Genomic DNA, 26,250 nt, shown 5'->3' on the forward strand with positions numbered 1-26,250 from the left:
ATTGATTCTCAGCACTTCATATATTGGCAGGAAACCTCTGCCAACCTAATATAAAGTCATGCATTTATGCAGAGCTTTCAATTAAGTCCTTCTGGAACCTCCTCGGCATCCTGATGAGGAACAGGCAGCACCCTCCTCGGGAGGGTGGGGGAGTGCGGAGTTTTCTGTGCGTTCCTGGTCCCCGTCCAGGGTTCACCGCACCGTGAGTGCCCACGGTCCCTCAGTAACAGGAGCAAAGCAGCCCTGGGCTTGATTTCCAGCTCCCGAACTTCCCAAACCTAACCTGGAGGCTGACAAGTCATGCTACCTCTCAGGACTTTAATTTCTTCTCTGAAAAATGGGGGTGAGGAATACCCATTTCACAGTTTCTGTGAAAACTAGAAATAACGTAAGGTCACTGCGGAAGAGCTGGCACATAAGGACTGATGAAACTGCATGTGATTTCCACTGAACCACCCAGACATCCTGACATGAGTTACACAGAACAGTGCACAACGGGTTAGGAGCAAAGTCCCCTTTAAGACCAGGAACTACTGGTTGGCCCAAAAGTTCATCCCGCTTTATCCTTAAGATGTGAAACCCACAACGTCTTACAGAAAAACGTGAACAAACTTTTTGGCCAACACAATATATAGCAGGGTAGTACCAGGCCCTGAGAAGCAGCCAGTGTTCTCTGAAACTGGCCTGGACCCCTGTGGTATATGGACTTTCCAGGTGGTGCTAGTGGTAAAGAATTCGCCTGCCAATGCGGGGAGACGCAAGAGATGCGGCTTTGATCTGGGCCGGGAAGATTCCCTGAAGGAGGAAATGGCAACCCACTGCAGTATTCTTGCCTGGGAAATCCCATGGACAGAGGATCCTGGTGGGCTACAGTCCATGGGGTCGCAAAGAGTCAGACACGACTGAGCGCCTAAAGCACCAAGCACCTGTGACCGGCAAATCCTAAGGGGCAGAGCAGGTGCATGGTGGGCTGGACGTGGGGGAGGCAGAGACATTTAAATGCTCCCAGAAGATGGGGAACACGGCTCTGGCTAACCTCTCATTCTGAGTATCTACGTACAAAGCACTTTAAAATGACAACTCAGCAGTCCAAAAAACACACTTTAAAAGGAGACATTAAAATGCAGACCGCCATGATTAATGCAACCAAACAATACAAGAGAAAAAATTAAATCTTTTATCCAAAGGCTACCTGAAAACTTCAGAGTTCCTAATAAATGATGGACCCCAAAATATTTGGCAATCTTTAATAAGATGATCAACCAACAGTACTGACCTAGTAATACTCACATTTGTACAGTCTTTTAGAAGTTACAAAGTACATATGTTCACATGCTCACATGTTCTAACTACTCAAATCTAACGATCCCGTCGGAGTTAATGAATGAAGATATCTCTGGGGAAGCCTGGAGGCATAGTCCAAAGAGGTCTGTTAATGAACATGAAATTTCTTTGATGCCACGTTTCTGATTTTCTTCTAATCCACAATATCCTTGTACTTGTTGTAATCAGACCTACATATGATAAAACCTCCATAAAAATCCCTAAGCAATGGGGTTCGGAGAGTGTTCTGGTGGCGAGCACACCGAGGTGCTGGGAGCGGGGAGGGGCCCCGCGCTCCCACCCGGCCCCCAAACCACGCATCCTCCTAGGTAGCTCTTCCTGAATTATATCTTTCACCATAAACCCGTAAACCCCCAAGTAAAGCACTGTCTGCATTCTGTGAGCCAATCTAGCACATTGTTGAACCTGAGGACGGCATTGTTGAAACCAAAGATTTCCACCTGGGTGGTGAGAGGTATAGATGGAGACCCGGATGGTGAGTGACTAGCATCTGAAGGAGGTGGGGGAGTCCGGTGGGACTTAGCCCTTTACCTACAGGGTTTAAGCTAACGCTGGGTAGTCAGTACAGAATTTAATTATAGGGCACCCAGCTGGTGTCTGGAAAATTTGAAAGGAAAAAAAAAATGCACTTGGTATCAAAAATGGTATGACCAAAACCAGCTCACAGGCACATCAATGATGGCAGGACAGCTGCTGCTGCTGCTGCTGCTAAGTCACGTCAGTCTGTCCGACTCTGTGCGAGCCCACAGATGGCAGCCCACCAGGCTCGCCCATCCCTGGGATTCTCCAGGCAAGAACACTGGAGTGGGTGCCATTGCCTTCTCCTGGGCAGGACAGCAATTGCAGCCAATTAAGAGACACAGGCGAGCTCTTCCAGGTGGTCAGAATTTTGAAGCATCAACGCTGGGAGAAACTGAACGAGGTGGAGAACGTGACTGATTTCGGAAATGAGTATCCTACAGAAACTTGCTGGCCGACCTCAGATTGTGAAAGTTAACTTCTACCAGCCTGTTTGTGAGTTGGCTGGCCAGGATGGCCCCATGCGGATGTTCATGACTTACGGAAGGAAAAGAAAAAGCGTTCCTTTTGACAACACGTCAAGACCCCTGCTCTAGAGCCTGTGTTCGTTCTGTCCAGGATAAACATCCTTTCAGTCACCAGCGCGCAACTTGGGCTTCCCCTGGGGTAAGTGCAAGCCCTCCATGCGGTGAGTCACATCGCGGGGGCACCGAGCCCGCGAAGCGCCCCACTGATGGTCACAAGAAATAATGGAGCCGCACTGAGCAATCGTGGATGACGGTAACTCACATCGAGAAAGCATGCACATCTCCTGAGTCGTCACAATACACTGGCAAGCGGCCAACACTCACCAGGTGTGCCCGAGAAGTCACATTTCCAGTCCCCCCGGGGCCGAGTGCTGTTGTCTCACCCGAGAATCACATTTCCAGTCCCCCCAAGGCCGAGTGCTGTTGTCTCACCTCTGCCAATCTGATGCTTAGAAATGCACGCTTTTATATTCATTTCACTGATTACTAGTGATGTTTATAACGGCTTCACATTTTTTTATTAAACTTCGGACTTCTTCCCTTGAACTTGAAATTCTTGACATTTTACTACCACAGTGATGACCGTGTTAAAGGAACTCATCCAATATGTATACTGCATATATTAGAAATATCTGGTCATCTGCCTTTCATCTTTCTCATAGTGTTTAGTAAGAAAAATATTGTGGATTATTTGGAATATTTTATCAAAAAGCATAAGTCGTGATAGGCACCTTTGTAAACAACTGGACATTTGTTCTTTTTACTTCTAACCTGGAAATGTGCGCAAAATAGTTCTACCTGACACGGCTCTTTTAGAATCTGTTGTCTGAGCTGTAGGAAGGTAATGTGTCCCACGACAGACCACCAGAAATGCTTGTGGCCCCTGATCTTCAGCAACGAAGTGATCCTCGTGTTTGCAGGGTGGACACTGCTCAACTTGGCCCCGGCCCAGGGGCAGGAAGAGCAGCTGGGCTCACACCAGTCCCCGCGAGTCCCCGCCCGCTGCCGGACGGCAGACCCATCAGGTGTACTCAGCATCAGGAAGCGAAATCAACAATGCGTCACGCCAGCAACTCCCCTAGCTTTGGTATAAAAGGCGGAAATAGGTTTGTTTTAGGGGCTCTGGCCCACAGTATGTCAGCAATTCCTCTCCCCTGGGACAGAGGGGAAAATTTAAAACACCCCCAGAGCTCCCAGCTTTCGGGGGGATGAGAGGTCCCAAAGGACTTGATATGTTACTAATCTATGAAGCAGCCAAGCCACACAGAAACATTCTTTATTAGCAAAACTAAAAATGAATGTCATGAGACGTGGAAGCCGTTTTTGATAAATGCACCAGTTTCTCAGCTCTGCGCCCGTGAGCTGCAGCGAAGACAAGGACTCAGGTGTTTGAAGCGCTGCTGACACGCCTTCCTGCAGCAGGATGGCTCGTCTCTCAACAGGGCTGTCTAAGGAGGCAGGGAAGGAACAAGGGGACTCCTGATGTGTTCCAGGTGGACAGCCTATCGATGCTCCTTCCACTGAGCCCGTAGCCTCAGCACACATCTTCCCAGCACTCTGGGGCCGTCAGCCAAGCCCGGAAAGGCAGGGGAAGGCTGCATTCCAGCCTTCGCTTCATCCAAGTGTTAGGGCCAACAGCCATGTTTTCTCCAAAACTCTCTGTACACAGTCAATCAGGCACCTATGATCTGGCTCCCGGAACGTGTGCTCTTCATACGTTGGCAAATGGAAATTCATTTCACCAAAATTATACAAATGGCCTTTCACTAACATGTTCGAAAAACAAGAAACAGAAGAGCTGAGAAAGGGAAGAAAAGGCGGTGGAGAGGTGGGTGGGCCACCTTTGCACGTAACAGCAGAGTAGAACGGCGACACGCGCACTGATGGAAAGCCACAGTCTCTCCTTCCTTGCAGTCATCCCTGAAAAGAGTGGTGACTGACAGGTAAGGGACGAGAAGGGTGGAATGGATTATAAATTAATCGGTAGAGAGACTACATCCGAGGTAAACGGCCTATGAGTTTCAAGCAGGTAAAGTGCACACGCACTGTCCTCACTCTTTTCTGAACAGATTCTCAGCCCTCAAGAGCAGGACCTGCTGTCACTGCAGGACCGGGGGCAGGTGGCGAAAGTCCTCGGAGAGGCCAGCTTCCCGCCAGCTCCTCCCTAAGGCTCGGCAGTAATGAGCCCACCACCAAACCGGCATTCCGTGCCATCCTCCCAGGGAGCCAGCAAAAATCCTGGAAGGAATCCAGAGGAGAGCAGCTTTCCACCCTAAATATTCAAAACAGAGACTCACAGTAAAAAGTATATGACTTGTAAGTGTAACTTGCTACCTGTATAATCTGGAGCATAAGGGAAGCAGGAGGAAGTTTTTTGAGCATCTCTGAAATCAAAATGGAAAAGCAGCCCCATCTTTGTAGGGCTAAACCCTGGTATCCCTCGTGGGCAGAGCAGGGCAATTCCAAGATGGTATGAAGATAGGCTGAGTGCAACACCGTCCTGTCCACCAGAACTATATCAGCTCCAGGGACCCAGTGGGGCTTTAAAATAATAGAACTTAAAAGGGAAAACACACACACACACAAACCTTTCTTCAGAGGGATAATATTACAGATTGGAGGGAAAGGTTCCAGAATTTTCACATCTTACGATGTGAATTTCCTCTACTCTTCTAGATTCTTCTGGCTGGTCTAGGAATTAAATTGACATGAAACAGATTAATAGGGGGAAAAACAAAGAGAATCAAAAGTTTCTCTTTTGAGAACACGCATGGAACACGCGAGAGACCCAAGAAAACTGAGTAACTGAACAAAATGGCCAAAGCCCGCCCCTGAAATGCCACTTTGAGCTAAAGACAAAGGAGGATGTTAGGGCCAGTGGTTTAGGATGTCAAAGGGGAGAAAGGCAATGGACATGGAGCTAGAAAAGCAAGCGTTTGGTGAATCAGCATTTGCTGAGCCAGGCACAGACCAAGGGACAGAATGGACTCTAATCTCAGGCATTTTCTGCACCAGCTGGACCCTGGGACCTATCTATTAACATCCAAGCGCCTTTCTTGAGTCCTACAGAACATCTGGAAAGCACGGAGTTGGTGCATCTGAAACCTTCCCAGCTCGAGTGTACCTTCTGGGCAGCCCAGGGAGGCAGGCGGAGTGAGCCATCGGCCTCCGCTGCCCTCGAGCTTCCCCCAGCCACTCTGCCCTTCTGGTGGACACAGGGCTGCTTCCACCATGTGCAGGGCTCTGGGCTCTGGGCTCCAAGCCCTCCCGCCAGGTACCCTCTGCTCTGTCAGGGCAGGGGGCACTGAGGGTCTCTGCCCCTCCTTCCCTGCCTTCCCCTCCACCCCCTGGCCCACTCAATCCTCACCCTTCTCCGCCCCGCAACCTCCCCCCTCCCCAGGCTGGGTTCAGGGCTCAGCATCTATACCTGTCCGCACCATACACTGATTAACAATAAAGAGATGCTTCTTTATGACTTGCTGGGTTCTGGGCACATAATAAATACGTGTGAATGACTCTCCAACCAGTTACTGCCCCTGAAGGACAAGGGGCATACTCTATTCACCTTTCCAGCTCTTGCGCCATTCAAGCACACGGTAGCTGCCCCACAAATATGTTGTTTAACAAATACTTCTTACCCATGTTTCCATACCCAGATCCTAACATTCCATCAGGAGTCAAAATACTAACGACTTGGATAAATGAACTTGCACATGAATAGAGGACTGGCCCAGGGGAGGGGCTGGTCCAGTTTAAGGTGGGTTTGCAGCAGACAGCAGGTGTTCAGCCCGAAGGCCTCGCTCCCCGTCTGCGCTCCAGCTCGTGAGGAGGGCAGGGGAGCCACCGCCCTCCTGTTGGGCCCGGATCAGGCTCCTCCTGAAGCTGGGGCTCTAGCCCTTGTGTGCTCCGGGCCTGTAGGGCACAGCCCCTCGGGCTGGACAGGGCTCCGTCCAGGCTCAGCGATTCCAGCACTCTGGACAGCTCCATTTCCCTCCAGGTGCTGGGGCTGGAGTTTGGGATCAGGACCCTGTCCCGCGTGTGCAGAGGACTCGGGGGCCTGCAGACAAGCTGACTCACAAGGAGCTCTGAAGAGTGCTGCCCACCGTGGCTGGTGGTCTCATCTCTCCCACGGCTGAACTGTTGAGAGACACAGGGTCTCCAACCAGAGGCACAACCTGAGCCTGGGAGGCTGCGGAGCCCGAGGTTTAGGGCACAAGCTCACGGGCCGGGGAAGGATGCAGCCGTGGGTGGGTGGGCTGAGGGCGGGGGCTTCCCGTGGACGATGCGGCCCTCCAGCGGGGCTGTCCTGTGGCCCAGGAGCCCAGGTGGTCATCGCTTGGTCAGGCTCAGGCCATCAGTGAGTCCTGGGCCATTCCCACACGCAGCCCGTGCACAGCACTGCTGCCGGCCCTTGTGGTTAGGGAGGGAGGTGTCTCCACGTAAGGTTCCAGTCCCTCCTAGGGGTCCCTCATGATTTCCTCTAACAAGCCTCTCACCTGGGTCCAGGGTCTGGAAGTGATCAGGCAGGTTTCCACTCTCTATGAACACAAAGGAAAAAAGAGTCGGCTATTCCGCTCAATATCTGCTCATGCAGCCCTTTGAAACCCAGTTCTCTGACCAACTAGCTGTGGCCTTGGGCAAGTAACATAACCTCTGTGAGTATGTAAACAAGGGGAATCGCTAAGATCCTTTCCCATAATGTAAGTCTTAGGTCTCTGATCCGATTGGGTTGCCGTCAGCGATTAGAAATACTGTAAAATCAACAGAGCATCGCGAGGAAAACGGACAACGCGGTTATGTGTGGTGGAACAGAGAACACAGCTGGAAGGAAAGAGGAACGAAGGCGCCCGGCCAGCCGCTGAGGGAGAATGCTGCCGAGGTCACAGTCGGCCGGCGCCACTGCCGAGGCCACAGTCGGCCGGCGCCGCTGCTGAGGCCGACTTCTGAGAGCAGGAGGCCCCGCTCCGGGCCCGAGGATGCTGCCCCCTGGTGGCCGCACACCAGGCCTGCCCGGCAGACACCAGCTGGCGGGATCTGCCCGGGCCTCCTCCTCAGCGGCCGTGGTCCAGCGGCGGGGCGACCATCGCCCCACGACCAGGAGGAGTGTCTCCCGGGTGCCAGTCACGTCAAACAGCTTGGGGATACTGGGGTGATTCAAGGCCTCAGGCCCTGGAGGCTGGAGAAGCTCTGTGGACCGTTCATTTAACAGGAAAAGAATGAAGAAAAAAATTTTTAAGAAGAATAAGAAAAAAAATAGCAGAGGAGGAGAAAACCAACGAAAGTGCCGACTGTCCGCCTGGCGAGCTTGGCTTCTCACTGGGAGGACAGGACTGGGCCCCCCGAGCTCTTCACGTCTCCCTGTCAGTCTTTTGGTCCCTTACTGAGTTGTTTCGGTGGCTTTAAAGTCTCGCTTACAGCGTTCAAACCTTCAAGAATCTACGCATGTTTCCGGCGTGTCGCTTATGACCTGTTATCTGAACGTACTATTTACTCACAGGAAAACCACTCTCAGCACAGACCCCGCTTCAGAGACGCAGCTGATCCGTCGAGCCCCTCGCCCTCGATGAACCTGGGAGCAGCACGTCTGACCTCTGACAATCTCTCTGGCTGCTTCCACGAGTGATCTTTTCTCTACAAATAATGTCTAAGAGCAGGTGTCAGCCAACAGAGACACGGCTCCGTCAGGCAGCTGCGGCGGCCAGCGGAGCTCTGGAGAGCCGCCGGCATCGCTTCCTGTGGGGAGGCCTCGCAGGACGACCGGCTGAGCCTCAGCAGCACACAATGCCTCCTGTCTCCCGGGACTCACTGCTGGCGCCACGTGAGGCGGCAGGAGGGAAACGACCTCCTGTAAATGAAGCAGGCTCCTGTCTGGCAGTTTTTTGTGGTCACCCACCTCTGAACATACATACACAACCAGCCCATCACGACAGTGTCGGGGATTCTGCTGCCCGCCGTTCCCCGATTCTCTGAAAACCAGTCTCCTCCTCAGAAATCAGGCAAACAAATTCACTTCAAAATAACAGCTCCATTTCAAAATCCATACTATTGTGTTAACGCCGACATACCGTGGTGCTTTGGGAAATGTGTTTTCTGGCTGCTTATGTCATTCTTCCCTTGAAAGACGGGGGAGAGGCATTCCTTCACTGCAAATTCTTCATGTGCAGATCTCACTATTTTTCAGATGTGGGTTCTCCTTTCCAGACTGTATTATGACCATTTCTCTTTGTTCCTTTTTCTTACTCAAGTGAATTTACCACTTCCCTCTATGATTTTGGCTTCAAAATTCATTTATTTACCCAGGTAAATCTATAGTGAATTTCATTACAGATAACTTATGACTTTAGAACCGTATTTATGGCCCCAGACCAAGACGTCACACACAGGGTTAGACTCCACGGGCAGCTCTGCAGGCTCTGCGCGCAAGGAAAGACACAGGACAGCTTTACACAAAAGGTACAGCAAAGGGCAAAGGTCAGGCGGCACCTAAGTAAAGGTGAGAGCGTCCAGCGTTCCGTGGCAGGGAGGGGTCTTAACCCTTAATAACACCGCCCGAGACCCTCAATATTAGTTGATTAAATAATATCCAGGTGGGCTATTCCTTATCCCAAAAGATTGTTCTTGAAATCCGAGCCATGTGAACTAACTTTAACCACTCCACTGGTTAACGTCCTTCAGTTCAGTTCAGTTCAGTCACTCAGTCGTGTCCCACTCTTTGCGATCCCATGGACCACAGCACGCCAAGCCTCCCTGTCCATCACCGACTCCCGGAGTCCACTCAAACTCATGTCCATTGAGTTGGTGATGCCATCCAACAATCTCATCCTCTGTCGTCCCCTTCTCCTCCTGTCTTCAGTCTTTCCCAGCATCAGGGTCTTTTCCAATGAGTCAGCTCTTTGCATCAGGTGGCCAAAGTATCGGAATTTCAGGTTCAACATCAGTCCTTCCAATGAACATTCAGGACTGATCTCCTTTAGGATGGACTGGTTAGATCTCCTTGCAGTCCAAGGGACTCTCAAGAGTCTTCTCCAACACCACAGTTCAAAAGCATCAATTCTTCAGCGCTCAGCTTTCTGTATAGTCCAACTCTCACATCCACATGTGACTACTGGAAAAACCATAGCCTTGACGAGACGGACCTTTGCTGGCGAAGTAATGTCTCTGCTTTTTAATATGCTGTCTAGGTTGTCTTTCAGTGGCTCCTTAATACCAAAAACATTCTGTGGATAAAATCCATATGCCACGTATCATTATAAGGCTTGGAGGTGCCCAAGTTTTGCTACACACTGAGATCTGGGAAGCCTGACAACTCCCAACGCCCCAGCATACCCCACACCCATGGAGTCACAAGCCTGGCAGTGACAGTCACTCTGCAGGCACCACCACCCTCCCAACACACACACACACTCACACTCCCCACCCCAACCCCAGAACCCTCAGATCGGGGTTAGAGGCCAGCTTCTGAGCTCTCTGGCAGCTTGCAGCTCCCCCGTTACAACACAGGAGTCCCATGCTGGGTCTGCTCTGGAGCTTCAGTTCCCCCACTAACCCAGGGCCACGGGAGCAGGGCCAACAAGGACAGACGTCACTGCCCAACACTGGCCCGCAGCACTCACAGCACTTGCAACACACTGGGCACCCGATTTCTCATTCAGGTCCAGGCCTGCTGTTGCTCAGTTGCTAAGTCACGTCCGACGCTATGACCCCATGGACCGCAGCATGCCGTTTCCTTGTTCTTCACTAACTCCCAGAGTTTGTTCAAACTCAAGTCCATCGCATCGGTGATGCCCTCCAACCACCTCATCCTCTGTTGTCCCCTTCTGCTCCTGCCCTCAATCTTCACCAGTATCAGGGTCTTTTCCAGTGAGTCTCCTTGCATCAGGTGGCCAAAGTATTGGAGCTTCAGCATCAGTCCTTCTGATGAATATACAGGGTTGATGGACTGGTTTGATCTCCTTGCTGCAGTCCAGGCTGGACCCCTTTAAAACTGATAAATCAACCATGGGCACTGTGCTCTTGAAAATCTTGAATGACAGCTCTTTAGGAAGTAACAGCCAAGAACAGGGAACAGGAAGAAGGAGCCCCTCACTTCTGACCCCATCCAGGGAATAACCCAATTTTTCAAAACCCTCCTCAGTGAGCACATCCCCAGCGGCTGCAGGCATGGGCCCAGTCTTTAAGCTCCGATTTCCCTTGGCTCTCCCTGCGGGGTCACTCTAATATTCTGCACCACTGCTAATGTCTTTTCTAAGCTGGCAGCATTGTCCTCAGACATCAAACAGTTAAGTCTTCAGGTGATAAAGACATCTCCCATCTGCTGCTTCCCAGAGCTGCTACGAAGTGTGAGGGAGAAGGCCCCTAAAACGCACACAAACACTCCACAGAGAAAAGCTGTGAGACTCACTACAGATTAACAGGAAGCAAAGCCCAGAAGACACGCTTCTCGGCATCGTCATACTTTAACTTCTGGGCAGACGGACACTATGAGTGAAACTGCTGCGCTTCAACTCGAAAGGCACCTCTGGCAGGACGCCGCGCCACTCACAACCTGAACCGCTTCCGGAAGGCGATCCCCAGTTGTCTGCTCGTGTCTAAATTACCTACAGGCCTTAGACTCTGTACACGTGTAAGTGTTCATTGGCAGTCAAAGAGCTTTACATGCCGAAATTTGGTTTGTGGGTGAATATGTATGTATAATGCATAAAACCCAAAAACATTCACTAGAGCCAATAATGCAAGCAAAGTTATTTCTACTAACTTGCGCCCCCAAACAAATCCACAGTGGGTAAATCGCAGGAAGCCACATTGAAGAGATCACATCAACACGGATTAAAAATGCACCACACTGACAGGAGCACGCAGTCTGCGGTGGGCGCTGGCCTCCTGTTCCTGCCAGTGGGACCCAAGCCCCGTGTCCCCATCACCAACAGACTCTAGGTTCTCACTCACCCTCCGCACCCAGCCTGAGAAAGAGGCTCACGGTCTTCTTCTTAGCTGGCTAAGCCACCACGGTCCAAAGCTGACAAAGTCTCAATCTTACAGAGTTTCCCGAATCTAAAGAGGATGGCATAGAAATTGGTGGCTCTGAGTTTAACACAACAACCTACGGATAAAGAAAACTCTGTATAAGTTATTTTTTCCCTTGGTAATGTTTATCAGGGTTGCATACATGTGCACATGTTTTAATACACAGAAGTTAAAAGGGAAAGAAAGCACTCTAGTCTCAAATACAGAAAACCCTGCTGTGTTAAAAACAGTAACGCTTGGGGTCAGCCAGCGCTATCTCACTGGGGGAGAAGCACGAGCCTCTCTCTGGTCCCCACGTTAACAGAACAAGCATACATCTCAGTCTGGGCCAATCAATGAAAGATTAAATTTCTGTAAAGGAAATTATACAGTAACAAGGAAAAACATATGTGATACATAAAAGAAAAAGGTAAAACTTTCATAAACAGTCTAATAAGAGCCACATACAAATTACACAGCAGAAAAGAATGAAAGGAAACTTTTTAATATTATGAGTGGTTGGCATTCAGATGGAAGGAACTTTGAATAAGTTTTCTCTCCTTTCAGTTTCTCCTTATTGTCAAAGTTTCAAGTTTCTATCATAGAAACAACTAATCTGGTTCAGACAGAGTAAAGAGGTGCTGACCTCCGCACGTCACAGCAAAACGCCCTGGGCAGGTCAGCCCCTCTCTCCTTTCTACTCTGAGCTGAGTACCCAGGTCAGCAGCTCCAGCCTGGAAGGGTGGTGCTGGTCCCCAGGGCTGTGGACACAAACCGCCCTGAGCACAGGGCCGCGGGGGGTCTGCCCAGAGGACCCCGTGCTCTCCCGGTGAGGAAGGGGTGGACACACTGAGCCAGCGCCGCAGAGCTCGGCAGTCACACCCAGGGCGCCAAAGTTACAGGCACCGACGAGAAGCTCTCCTGAAATGTAAACACCCACCAATCCCAAACCCAAGTCCCAGGAGCAGGACCACCCCGAGCCCGCCGGGTGAGCGTCGCCCCTTTCAGGGGGCCTGGGGCCGCCGAGGCCGAGCCCCTCGGCGCGCCGCTCGAGCCCCCGGGCAGCCCCCATGGGGCTGCTTCGGGAGCCTGCAGCTGACGGCACTCCTGCGCTGTGTCCTTGCGTCTCATCTGACACCTCGGGGGCTTCCTCCCAGTAAAGCCTGAGCCTCAGCATGTCAGTGACGGGGAGTGAGGGCTGGAGGGGCAGCAGAGCACCCTCCACGGGGCTTCTGCTCTCAGGCTCCGGGGTCACTGCTCCCTGACGACCTTCGGTCTCTGCTCGGCGCATGTGGACCGTGATGAGACTTTTGCAAGGATCGCAGCTGTGGCAAATGCACATTAAAATCATGTACCACAACTAACACAGACCAGGCTTCCCTTACAAAAGAAAAAAGAGCTCATATTCAAACTCAGAGACACCACGAAGCTCTAATTTGGTCCCAAACTGAGTTTTGATCCCGCTCTCTCTCTCGGCTCTCAGGACAAATTTCTCAGCCTGTACCGCTCTGGAGCCCAGTCTGACTGCTGCGTCAAGGTTACAAGCCTCACACACATATCTGCACAGCCACAAGGGAGGGGAAATGTGGGTCCACAGCAAAGAGCACCCCAAATACACATCAGGTGAAGGCACGGTGGGGGTAGACATGGCAAAACAAGCTCCCCAAGTTCCCTGAGACAGCACAGTAAAGGGCACTGCACTGGGAGCTGGGAGGCAGCTCGGAGCGCCCAGCTGCCGTCTACCCAGGATGCCCCTGGGCAGGACACGTGGCCTTCCCGGCTCAGCGTCCCCACCCGTCCAACGAGGAGGCCCTGGAAGCGTGCGCACACGCCTCTACGGTCTTTTCCAGCATTGCCTCTCCTAAATTTCTCAGCTCAAAATCAAGTTCCCATACCCCGGAGAGCACTCGCTGCAGGCTCTACACCCCGGACCCACAGCCTGCCTGCCGGGCTTCAGAACCTCTCCTGGAACCATGCAGATGGAGTACTAACGTCCCTCACTCATCCGTTCACTCATTCATTCACCATTCAATCAGAAGGCACAAAACCATCGGCCTGCACGCATAACGCACAACCCTTCAGGGAAGAGACAGAAAGACAACTTCAAAAGGTCCAGCCTCTAGTTAAAGGCACTAAATGCTTACGATCCAATGGGAAACGTGAAGAATTGAAGAAAATTGCAATGACATAGACCTAGAATAAACTGCTAACGAATCACAGGACCTTTCCCACAAAGCCTAGATGGAACCCCAAATCCTCAGCTCAGCCCTCCCCTGAAGCGCCCTTAAGGCTGTCCGGCAGTGAACCCTGCAGCAGGTCGGCTTTGCTCCTGCGCGCGTGCTCGGGCGCTGCCAGGGCTCCTCCCGATTCCCGAGGCGCCTCGGAGTCCGCCTTTACCCAGCCGTCAGGGGCCAATCGGAACCTCGTCACGATGGCTAAATGCGCTTGCCAATTCCTTTGCCAGCTTTTTTAAAATTTCAAATTCCAGGGAAATAGAAAATGTATATACACTTGCTTAACTCCATGTCTGTGTGTGCACACATGCTAAGTTGCGTCAGTCGTGTACAACTCTTTGCGACCCCCTAGACTGTAGCCCACCAGGCTCCTCTGACCAAGGGATCCTCCAGGCGAGAATACTGGAGTGAGTTGCTGTGCCCTCCTCCAGGGGATCTTTCTGACCCAGGGACTGAACCTGAGTCTCCTGCGAACCCTGCACTACAGGCAGATTCTTTACCGCTGAGCCACCGGGGAGTCCAACTCCATGTCTACCACGCTCTGTATTAAACTCTGAACTACAAAACTTATACGGGAACTGGATACCGAGCATGTTCCTACTAAGAACAATGCATAACGGCACTGAGGCTTAAATCAGTGCACATACAAACCAGAAGGATTTACACACACACACAAGCACACGCACACACGAGCACAAATGCGCACACACGCATCCCCACACCCCTCCTCTCTGGCCGTGAGAGGCTGCATGCCTAATCCTGGCTGGCCGTCTGGGAAACAAACGACTCTGTGATGGCACTGTAAACTGGTTCCACTCCTCTGGAAAGCAATCTGGCAGCATGTTTTAGAAGCCATAAAACTGTTCTATTCTCTGACCTAATAATACCACTAGGGACTCTATCATAAGAAACTAATTGAAAATATGGAAATAGCTACGTGCACAAAGATGTGCCTTGTGGTGTTATTAACAGCCACAAGGAGTTGGGAGCAAGGTACTTGTCAACTACAGAGTCGAGGACTCAGTGGCACGGAACCACAACAGAGTAGCATGCGACCACTAAAAGGCGACGGCGAAGCCTGCAGAGCAGGAGGAGGAAAGGCAGCTGCGAAACAACAGGCAGAGCGGTGTAAAATCACGGGAGGAAGACCGATACTACTGCTTTAGGACAGCAAAGGGGGGTTTTCTCCTACTTCTTGGCTTTCCGTGATCTATCTCTGATGCTTCCGTCGTTCAAAGATAATCTTTCTAATAATGAACGCAGGCCTTGACCGTGAGGACAAGGGAACAAGCCCACGTCAGTGAGCCTGGCTGTCCCCTTCCGCAGGGGGAGGGCCGGGGCACTCGGCGTCCCGGGGGCGGGGCTGCGCAGCGCGGCCCAGGAGAGCCCCCCGCAGCCCTCGCGCACCTGTCAGCGACGAGGGAAATACGAGCGGCGCCCATCTGCTAAGCCCAGTCGATCCCCTGCATTACGAGCACCACGAGGCCAAGGACTCCCCAGGTACGCCATGTGCACTGCCAGCCTAGTTATCTGTTCACCGGATTTATAGGGGGTCACACGGGGCTCTTCGATCATTTATTGAAAGGAAGCAAGCTCCAATTTTCACATCTGGAGCAAAGAGGAATGACTGCGCCCAGACATGCATCATCATAACAGTGGGAGCGGGAGAAACCACCTGTCACCTCTGCTGAGGCAGAGAACGGGCACCGCCGTGCGGCCACACAGGCGCCTATGAAGCCCACCAGAGCCTTCAGCTTGGGGGAGAAACCACCTGTCACCTCTGCTCAGGCAGAGAACAGGCACCGCGGTGCGGCCACACGGGCGCCTACGAAGCCCACCAGAGCCTTCGGCTCGGGGGGTGAAACTGCCCTCGGATGCAGTGACCTGGAGCCGGCAGAGAAATCTGGGCCAGCACATCCCTGCCCTTCCTCTGCATTCCCGAACTCCAGGCTCCGCAGAGGGAGCGAGACGAGCGCCTACGGCCACCGGCGCCAAGTCAGGAACAGAGAGACGGCTTCCGTGAGGAGTGAACACCACCTTTCAACACAGAAGAGAGTCCCACGGGTGAGAGGGAGCCCTGCTAACAAGGACGCCGGAGAAGACAGTTCTGTAGCTTTTGAGATGAGAAAAATCTTAATTAGAGCCCAAAGAATGAGGTGCTCATGAGAAAGGACAGCAACACCTCCACACCTGGGCCGCACCATTGGGAACCACCTGTGATGCTCTTTAAAAGCCCCCATGACCAGCACGCACGCCGGCCAGCTACCGGAGGATCACTGGAGGCGGACTGCGGTGCAGGCCACGGCTGGGAGCCGCCAGATTCGGGACGATTCTGCAGACACCGTCCAGAGCACAGTTGGTTTGAGTGTGACTGTGGGCCACTTCCACCAGCTACGATGATGGACCAACCACTCACACCCGGCCTGGGAGGGGCTCGTGGCCACGCACACACAGCTCCCCACAACACATGCACCATTCAAACGCAGCACAGGAGACGTTACCCACCCAGAGGACCTGCCTGGAAGAGTGGGGTGCAAAATCCCTCGGTCGGCGTTTCCAGGGGGCACCTCCCCGGCAGCACCGTGGGGGGCTGTGAGCCCAGGCCGCGTCGGGAGCTGGCCCTTGGCCCCCGCTGGGCCAGCATCCCCCAGGGAACGAGCTTGTTTCAGGACACCACCGGGCCCCGCACAACCTAGTGTGTGAGGGACGACGCGGATGTCCTTAGCAAATCACACACAGGATCAAAGAAACAGGTACACTTCCAAGCTGCTGCTCCTGTACTGATAAAGATGGAAAGTTCACTTTATCTGAGTTTTTTTTTTAAAGTCCTCACTGTTTACCACTGATCCATTCCAAGTCCCCCTCCCCCCGTTTAAATTCAGCTTCAGATCAGAATTCAGCTTAGATAGTTCTATTTAGTTTTATTGGAAAGCAAACTTTTGGCAGGGGTAGGAAGAGCAGAGATATCTACAAAACTTCGGCAGGATCAATTTGCATTTATTCAAAGCATTTACAGGCAAAATTTGACCCAAGAATTTAAATAAAATCAAACATACTGCATACATCCTGAAAGATAGTTTAAATAAGAGAACATTTTACAGCATAAATTTAGAAAGGCAGGGAAAAAAACATACAGAGATATTAAATCTAAGATGTTTAACAACATGAGCTGTGACGGCAGACGGCCTGGGTTTGAACCCATGCACAATGCCCTGAACCGCGTCTCAGAGCCTCTGCACCTCGACTTGTGTTTGCGTCAGAGGTTCTAAGGGCAGACCATCAGACCATCAGGCTCAGATCCGGGTCTGCATGTGAGCGGTGTGAGCACACGTAACCTCCCCGCGCCCGCCCCCTCACCCCCGTGACCTGGAGCAAGAAATGGACCTACCTCCGATCTGGAGAAACCAGAACCCTCGCGCACAGCTGATGGGAATGGACAGCGGTGCAGCTGCTGTGGCAAACAGTCTGGTGGTCCCTAAAAATATCAAACACAGAGTTACCACAGGGTCCAGCAATTCCACATCTGGGACAATGCCCCAAAGAGCTGTGAGCAAACAGAGGGACAGATATTTGGACACCCGTGATCACAGCAGTATGTTCACAACAGCCAAAATGGGGCCGCAGCCCAAGTGTCCGTCAACACAGCCATGGACAGAATGCAGTGCACACCCACGGTGAAGTATTACTCATTCTTAAAAAGGAAGGGGACTCTGACACGCTCTGACGTGGATGAACCTTGAAGATGACTATGCCAAGTGAAATAAGCCAGTTATGAAAAGACAAAACACTGCTTGACTGCATGTATATGAGTACGCACAGAAACAGAGAGAACGGCGGTTGCTAGGGGCTGCGGAGGAGGGTTGGGGAATTAGGAGTTCAGTGAGGACGGAGGTGAGTACTACACGTAATATGCCAGCAAATCTGGAAAACTCAGCAGCGGCCACAGGACTGGAAAAGGTCACTCTTCGTTCCAATCCCAAAGAAAGGCAATGCCAAACACTGTTCAAACTACCGCACAATTGTACTAATCTCACATGCTGGGAAGGTAATGCTCAAAATTCTTCAAGCAAGGCTTCAACAGTATGTGAACTGAGGACACCGAGATGCTCAAGCTGGATTTAGAAAAGGCAGAGGAACCAGAGATCAAATCACCAGCATCTGTTGAATCATAGAAAAAGCAAGAGAATTCCAGAAAAACATCTATTTCTGCTGCACTGACTATGCTAAAACCTTTGGCTGTGTGGATCACAACAAACTGGAAAATTCTTAAAGGGATGAGAATACCAGACCACCTTACCTGCCTCCTGAGCCATCTGTATGCAGGTCAAGAAGCAACAGTTAGAACCAGACATGGAACAACGAACTGGTTCCAAATTGGAAAAGGAGTACGTCAAGGCTGTATACTCTCACCATTATTTAACTTCTATGGGAGTACATCATGAGAAATGCAGGGCTGGATGAAGCACAAGCTGGAATCAAGACTGCCAGGAGAAATATCAATAACCTCAGATATGCAGATGACACCACCCTTATGGCAGAAAGCGAAGAGGAACCAAAAAGCCTCTTGATGAAAGTGAAAGAGGAGAGTGAAAAAGCTGGCTTAAAACTCAACATTCAAAAAACTAAGATCATGGCATCTGGTCCCATCACTTCATGGAAATAGATGGGGAAACAAAGGAAACAGTGACAGACTATTTTTCTGGGCTCCAAAATCACTGCAGATGGTGACTGCAGCCATGAAATTAGAAGACGCTTGCTCCTTGGAAGAAAAGTTATGACCAACCTAGACAGCATATTAAAAAGCAGAGACATTACTTTGCCAGCAAAGGTCCGTCTAGTCAAGGCTATGGTTTTTCCAGTTGTCATGTATGGATGCGAGAGTTGGACTATAAAGAAAACTGAGCGCTGAAGAATTGATGCTTTTGAACTGTGGTGTTGGAGAAGACTCTTGAGAGTCCCTTGGACTGCAAGGAGATCCAACCAGTCTATCGTAAAGGAAATCAGTCCTGAATATTCATTGGAAGGAATGATGCTGAAGCTAAAACTCCAATACTTTGGCCACTAGATGCGAAGAACTGACTCAATGAAGACCCTGATGCTGGGAAAGATTGAGGGCAGAAGGGGGTGACATAGGATGAGATGGTTGGATGGCATCACCAACTCGATGGACATGAGTTTGAGCAAACTTCGGAATTGGTGATGGACAGGGAAGCCTGGCGTTCTGCAGCCCATGGGGTCGCAAAGAGTCAGACGTGACTGAGCAACTGAACCGAACTGAACTGAGATTCAGTTTGGGGAAATGAAAAAGTTCTGAGTTGGATGGTGGTGAAGGTTTACCCAAAATGTGACTGTACTTACTTAGTGCCACTGAATTGCACGTTTAAAAATGTTTAAGATGGTGATTTTTGTCTTATAAATTTTATCATAATTTACAAAAGAAAATGAACAAGATCGACTAGCCGCTAACTGACGGATGTGCTGTGAGGACTGGCCATCCATGAACCGTTTACAGCACCGGGCACAGGGCGGTCCTCCATGAATACGAGCTGCTGCTTCAGTCGTGTCCAACTCCACAGACGGCAGCCCACCAGGCTCCTCTGTCCCTGGGATTCTCCAGGCAAGAACACTGGAGTGGGCTGCCGTTTCCTCCTCCAAATACAAGCTTTTCTCTTCCTTTCCTGTCTCTGGAGCACCCCCTTCAGGCCCCACTTCGGGTTCTGCAGAAACAGATGCTCAGTGACTAGACTCTGACTCCCCGCCCCCAGAGCTGTACACCTTGTGCGGTGGGGCAGCTCCAGCCCTGGGCTGCCTTCCAGGGCAGATGCTCTGGTATTGGGACAAACCCACTGCCATCAAATGAAGATGAAGAAACCACCTAATTTCTGCAGTCTTCACACATAGAGCTGAGAGACCACATTAAAAAAAAAAATGATTTTGTCTATTTCCTAAATTGTTTGTGAATAATTTTGCCTCAAAAATAGGTTCACAGGCTAATGCTATTGCACAGGTCTGATAGTGAAGAAGAGAAAAAAAGTTGCCCTGATATTCATAAAAATTCTTTCTCCTTTAATCATAATCAAGACTATTTTACTTTGCTTTGTCATTTAAAAGTCACTTCATTATGAAAACGTTCAAGCATATACAAAGATAGAGACCTAACTACTGCTGCTGCTACATCGCTTCAGTCGTGTCCGACTCTGTGCGACCCCACAGACGGCAGCCCACCGGGCTCCACCGTCCCTGGGATTCTCCAGGCAAGAACACTGGAGTGGGTTGCCATTTCCTTCTCCAATGCATGAGAGTGAAAAGTGAAAGTGAAGTTGCTCAGTCGTGTCCGACTCTTCGAGACCCCATGGACTGCAGTTTACCAGGCTCCTCCGTCCATGGGATTCTCCAGGCAAGAACACTGGAGTGGGGTGCCATTTCCTTCTCCAATGCATGAAAGTGAAAAGTGAAAGTGAAAGTGAAGTCATGTCCGACTCTTACTGACCCCACGGACTGCAGCCTACTAGGCTCCTCCACCATGGCGGAGGAGCCTGGTAGGCTGCAGTCCATGAGGTCGCGAAGAGTCCTAACTAGCCCCTGTGTATCCCACTTAATAGCCAACTTTAACCTCTCTGACTACCTAAGACTCAACATCCTCCGCCAAAAGGCTGGAAAAAAACACCAGGATGGTTACATTGAGCAATGTTCATTTCTAACAATCCTTATTTTCATCATTACTACTTTACTCTTAGTTCTTTTTTGTTATCTTCTCACCTGCTTTCCTTCTTTTTCTTTGAAACTACAAATAATTGCAATACTTACCAGGCCAGGGTTATTGTGAGGATATAACCAACATGAAAGTGCAGAGCTTGATGTCTGACACGTCAGACACTCCTGAGAAATTTTATTTCACACACACACACACACACACACACACCCTCCCTCCTCTGCTCTCCGTCTTCTCCTTCTGACACACCAGTCCTGCTCCCCCTGCCCCTCTGCTAAGCCAGGGATCCCAAACACAAATGCCTGACCACAAATGCCTAACTCACCTAGAAGACCCCAAATATAAAGACAAATCCAGAAAGTGGATAAACTGAGATGACAAATGCATTTAACATTTAGGGTTGGGGCTCAGCGACAGGAACCTCTTGAGGTTCATTAGTGCTCAGACTCTCGGTCGTGTCCAACTCTTTGCAATCCCATGGCCTGTAGCCCTCCAGGCTCCTCTGTCCATGGGATTCCCCAGGCAAGAATACTGGGGTGGGTAGCCATTTCCCCCTCCAGGGGATCTTCCAGAGCCAGGGATTGAACCCACATCTCTTACATCTCCTGCATTGGCAGGTGGGTTCCTTACCACTGCACCACTGGAAAAGAGCAACATTTAGCGTACTAGCCACTAAAGTAAAAATTAAAAAACATGCCCCGTCCAGTGACTGTATGTTATTTAACAGAAAAAGCAGGCTAAACACAACACTGCAAAACAGCATGAACAAGGATTCCCATGCAGGTCGTGTCCGTGTGTGTGCTTATATTTTAAACATTAAACCCTTTTTTGATGATCCAAGAAGTTTTATATGCTGATGAAATTCATTCCTTGCAGTACTTTTTGCCAGTGGCAAACCTGCCACCTCTAATTTGTTTTAAAAGGAATTCTAATCACCTGATCAATCATACTCTTGACCTTCGGCCTTCGCGGTCGCCCTGCTGTGGTCGAAGCTGGCTGTAAAAGTCCGCGTTCTAACAGTGCTGTCGTCCTCAGGCTCCAAATCGCCCAGGACAGGAATGCCATCTGCCCCAACCCTCCGGCAGAGGCAAAAGCGGCACCTGAAGCTTCTAATTCGTCTTCTACTGAGATTCTTTCAGTAAGACTGAATGTCTAAGATAGTATTAAGTAATAACTTTTCCTCCACTGGGGTTTAAAGACTTATAAATCATCCGAGTCTTTACACAGTGAAATCCGGTCTCTTCATTACAAAATTCAACAGGTCATTTTTGCTTTTAAATAACTTTTCTTTCTGCAGAGACATAGTGACCGAGTAACAATCCTTCCAGACGCCCCCTCCCCTCTGAGCACACACTCAGTCTGAGCTGCACGGGCGGCCACCGTCTGGCTGTGAAGAGGTGTCCGCGTCTGCCCCCTGCCCTCCTTGTCCCCACCAGGCTCCCTGGGTGGCATGCGGCAGGGCACACCTGTGACGCAGCCGGGACCACCAGGGAAACATGAGGGGTGACCACAAACAGACGCAGGCACGTCGAGTGGAGAAGCGGGCTTGGGGTGGGGTGAAGGATGTGATCATTTTAGACCCGCTATTGCAGGGGCTGGCGGGACAAGCAGATGGACACGTGCAGTGATGTTCACCTCGGTGGCTAAGTCACAAGGCGAAGGAGCAGGTCAAGAGGGGTGGCCCGGGGCAGGGGGGGGTGGTGGGGCGTGGAGAGCCCACCCGTGGAGGGAGGAGAGCTCAGCTCTGAGCATCGAAGCTAAGACAGGGGAGCAGCACTTCAAGGAGGCAACTGCAAACTGGTCGTGTGTGAAACACCACAGCTAAACTGCAGGGGCTAAATGAGGGGTCAGGTAACCTAATCACGACAAAGTTCTCCATCTTCCAGAAGCTGTTTCAGTGATGAATAAGATGCACTTAAAACGATATGCAAATGCTATCCCAAATGAAAGGCACACAAACAGAAAGCGCTGAGGAACAGGATACCGAGGCCACGGTGGGGTGGTGGGGGCTGCCGAGCACAGAATCAGGCTGGGAGGCCCAGCCCACTTGCTGACCCCCCGCTCAGTGGAGAAGAGCCAAGTGACCGGCCCCCAGATGCTCTGAAGGCACCTGCAGAAACACGACACTCCCTCTTCATGAAGACAAGCTCTTAAAATAGGAACAGATAACGACTGCGTTAATAAGATCCCAATATATCCACCCAAACTCTGGGATCGTGATGTGAGAAATGAGAAACCCTGAAAGAAGGCCAGAAAGTCCAACTTCCGAGTAGAGAAATGGCAATCAGAGAGTGCCACCAAGTGCCCCGAAAGGAATCGGAAATGCCTCTGAAAGCTATAGAACAATGTGCAAACTCAGAGAAATGCAAATTAAAACGCAATTAGATTTTTGAAAATCTACAGACTGGGGAAGAGCGTGTTGATACCATATTACAAGGGTCTAAGAAACGGGCATTAACGGTAAAACATCTATAAAGTCTGACAACATATTGACATTTAAAAGGCACATATTTAATTCAACAATTCCACCTGCAGTGTATTAAAGACTCCCTTCTTGCACAGGCACAACACGAGGCATGAACAAGCATACTCACTAAACGATCTTGATGGCACACAATGTGGGTTACAACCTGGGGACCTGAGACCACTCCCGGCCTCCCTCCGCCCCTTCAGTCCGTGGGCAGGGCCTCGGAACTGTCTCTACAGGGTCGCCGCCATCCAGCCCGCCTGCCCACCCTCACAAGCCACACAACCCTCAGCATCCTCCCAGGGCAACTGAACAGGATTTAGAGCCTTCCACTCGGAACAGTCGCCTCCTCTCATGCACCGTATGTGCTGTGCCCAGATCTGGGCATTCCAGGAGGTGCTGGTGCTAAAGAACCTGCCTGCCAATGCCGGAGATGTGAGACATGGGTTCAGTCCCTGGGTCAGATCCCCTGGAGAAGGAAATGGCAACCCACTCCAGTATTCTCGCAGGAGAATCCCATGGACAGAGGAGCCTGGTAGGTTATGGTCTATAGGGTCACAAAGAGTCAGACCAAGCGACTAAAAAGTATCTGGTGAGGGACACGCTTCCCTTCAAATCCCCCAGATTCCTGGTGCTCACGAGGGGACTAAACGCCATCCTGACCCCGTCAATTCAGATGTGTCCAGTGGTCACAGTGATGTTATACTAAGGTGCGTTAGTCACTCGGTCGTGTCCAGCTTTGTGGATCCCATGGACACAAAGGCTCCTCTGTCCATGGGATTCTCCAGGCCAGAATACTGGAGTGGGTTGTCATTCCCTCCTCCAGGGGATCTTCCTGACCCAGGGATCGAACCCAGGTCTCCTGCATTGTAGGTAAATTCTTACTTAGCATTATACTAAGGTGGGAGGTATTAAAAATACTAAGTGACTGTTTTTGGTTCTTTTTGCCTTTCTCAGTGGAGACTGGTAAAACGTTTGGAATCCCAAGCACATGAAAACATATTCAGGGAAGTCCATCTTACCATCTGTCACTAAAAAGTCATTCTCTAGAGTTACTGTTTTCTCAAATGAGCAAGATGACCTTTCTCGAGGTGAGCGTGTTAAGGTCGGTGATGGCTGGGGGCGGGGACTACAGCAGATAATCCCGGGTCCTTGATGAGGGGTGTGAGGCGAGTATGCATTAGGCAGGCCAAGGTCATCTGAAACGAGGTGATTCCTGGAGACACGTAGATATTATATTACATATTAGTGTGGACAATAATTTATGGAAAAGAATTTTAAAACTCATCAAATTCATAGAAATAAAAGTAAAACAGTTGTTCCCAGGGGCCAAGGGGAGAGGAGAGGGGGCAGTCAGGGTTCAACAGGGTCTGGGAAGATGAAAAGTTCTAGCAACAGGATGGCAGTGATGGTGAACGCACTAACGCCACTGAGCCGCACACGTTAAAATGGCTAAGACGCTGACCTTTATTACATCGATATATAAACACAATTTTTCAAAATCCACCATGAAAATGAATTTTAAATATTTTATTTTTAATAAGTAAAAGATGCAACTACTAATTCTTTTTATTTCTCATATCAAGACCTAAGACAATATAGACAAAGCATCAATATAGACAATACAGACAAAAGTGTAATATAGACAAATAAATCAATATAGACAAAGTGTAAATCTTATGGCTCTAATGCAGTAATTATTAAAGTTTATCTTGATAATTCTTTTTCTAACCCTAGTGTCACTTGGAAAATACTAACATATAAAATTTAATCTGCTAATTCTCCTCCTCCTTTTTAATCCCACTCCTCACTTAAAAAGCTTTCGGCCTTCAAGGTCAGGTGCATGCCATGTAGTCAGAAAGCAATTCTTACGTAAGTAGCAGCTGACGGTGGTTAGCCGCAGAAGGCTGGAATGCAGAGAACTCAGCCCTTGTGCCTGAAGGATCCTCCCACAAACTAAAGCCCGGAAGGGCTCCAGACTATGGATAAAATGCAATTAAAATATTAAAAATTTAAAAAAATAAAGAATGGGCGGAAAGTGCAACAACAATCCTAAGTCATGGAAGGCCATTGAGGACACAGGATCTTCTTCTGCTTCTCAAGCAGACCATAAAACATGCCTGTCGTGCACTGTAAAACGAGCTGCACTCGCACTGCCAGGAGCAGACCTTTTCAAAGGCTGTGAGATTACCTGTGCTCAACGGGTTTGTAGTCAATGGTAATGTTTTTCAAGGTTAGAAGCTAATAAAATCACATCCTCTAGACTGAGGTGTCCAATATAGTAGCAGCTAATCTATATACAGCTACGTAAACACCAGGGCTTCCCCGGTGCCTCAGACAGTAAAGAATCCCCCTGCAATGCAGGAGACCCGGGTTCAGTCCCTGGGTCGGGAAGATCCCCTGGAGAAGGAAATGGCAACCCCCTCCAGTATTCTCACCTGGGAAATCCCACGGACAGAGGAGGCTGGCGGGCTAAGGTCCATGGGGTCACAAAGAGTCCGACACAACTTCGACTAACTAACACTTCCATGTAAAAACTAAAGTTAAAAATTCAGCTCCTTAGTTGCAAGAGTCACATTTCCAGTGCTCAAGAGCCACATGGGGGTGGCAGCTGCCACAGTGGACGAGGCAGACAGAAACACTTCCATCTTCCCTGAACGTCTCCTGGACAAGAGCTGCGCTGGCACTAAGGGCCGTTTCCCGAAGCCCCCACAGCAGCTTCCGTCCACTCACCTTACACACGTGTGCTCAACTCCACCTATGCGACAGGCCCGGCGCCAGCTGTCCGGCATGGCAGTGAGTAAAACTAACAAGTAGGAGATAAAGAGAAACCCCAAGATACAAATGGAGACACTATTTTTAGTTATAGGTAAGCAGGCGGGGAGGGCTGGCTGCAGAAGTCACCTTTAAGCCAAGATTAGAAAGATAAGACATTTAAGTAGACAGTTTCCAAACAGAGGGGCTGAAGATCCCATGTGCTCAGCTGGGAGGGGGCCTGCATATTCCAGCAGCTGATTCTCCTGCTTCTGCAGCCGTCTGTCTCATCAGACCTGAAACACCAAGCAGAGCAGGAACTGACACCCAATCTATTCTGGGGGAGTCAGACAGCGGTCCAGATAGAATCCTCAGCCCTTCCTTGTCCTCTAAACCACCCACCTTTCTGCCATTTCATTTCCGGAAGGACAGACTTCTGAGTGGGCAGAAGCAATGAACTTTGTTACTTCTTAGCAGGGAAGGGGCTAAGTGAGGCTCCTGAGCGACCCTGCGCCCTAACGGGCTGTGTCCACACGGGCACTGGAGACACCTCCATCCCAGGCTGAGCAGCTTCCACGTGGCGGAGCTGTCAGCGTTCCCGCTGAGGGCCGACCGCTCACCCTGACCTCGAGCTGCAAGACCCAGCTGCCAGGATGACCCTCATTGGGTGGGTGATCTTTCCCAGGTGGC

At 50.5% G+C, this 26,250-nt stretch overlaps 1 protein-coding gene across 10 annotated transcripts in view; it reads right to left on the bottom strand.

Annotated features, from left to right (window-relative positions):
* The window catches only part of FARS2 (phenylalanyl-tRNA synthetase 2, mitochondrial), a 304,681-nt gene that overhangs the window by 273,568 nt on the left and 4,863 nt on the right, over positions 1 to 26,250 (bottom strand). For 9 of the 10 annotated variants that reach the window (XM_061398944.1, XM_061398946.1, XM_061398943.1 and 6 more), the window contains exon 2: positions 17,016 to 17,102. Coding sequence is in view for 7 of the 10 variants with exons in the window: in XM_061398943.1 (XP_061254927.1) it covers positions 17,016 to 17,102 (87 nt within the window). In the remaining 3 variants the exon portion in view is untranslated. Of the gene's footprint in view, positions 1 to 11,336; positions 11,491 to 17,015; positions 17,103 to 26,250 lie in introns of all 10 variants that reach the window. The other variant, XM_061398945.1, reaches the window with a different exon arrangement.

The sequence above is a fragment of the Bos javanicus genome, chromosome 23 (assembly GCF_032452875.1).
Source record: "Bos javanicus breed banteng chromosome 23, ARS-OSU_banteng_1.0, whole genome shotgun sequence".
NCBI classification, from domain to species: Eukaryota; Metazoa; Chordata; class Mammalia; order Artiodactyla; family Bovidae; genus Bos; species Bos javanicus.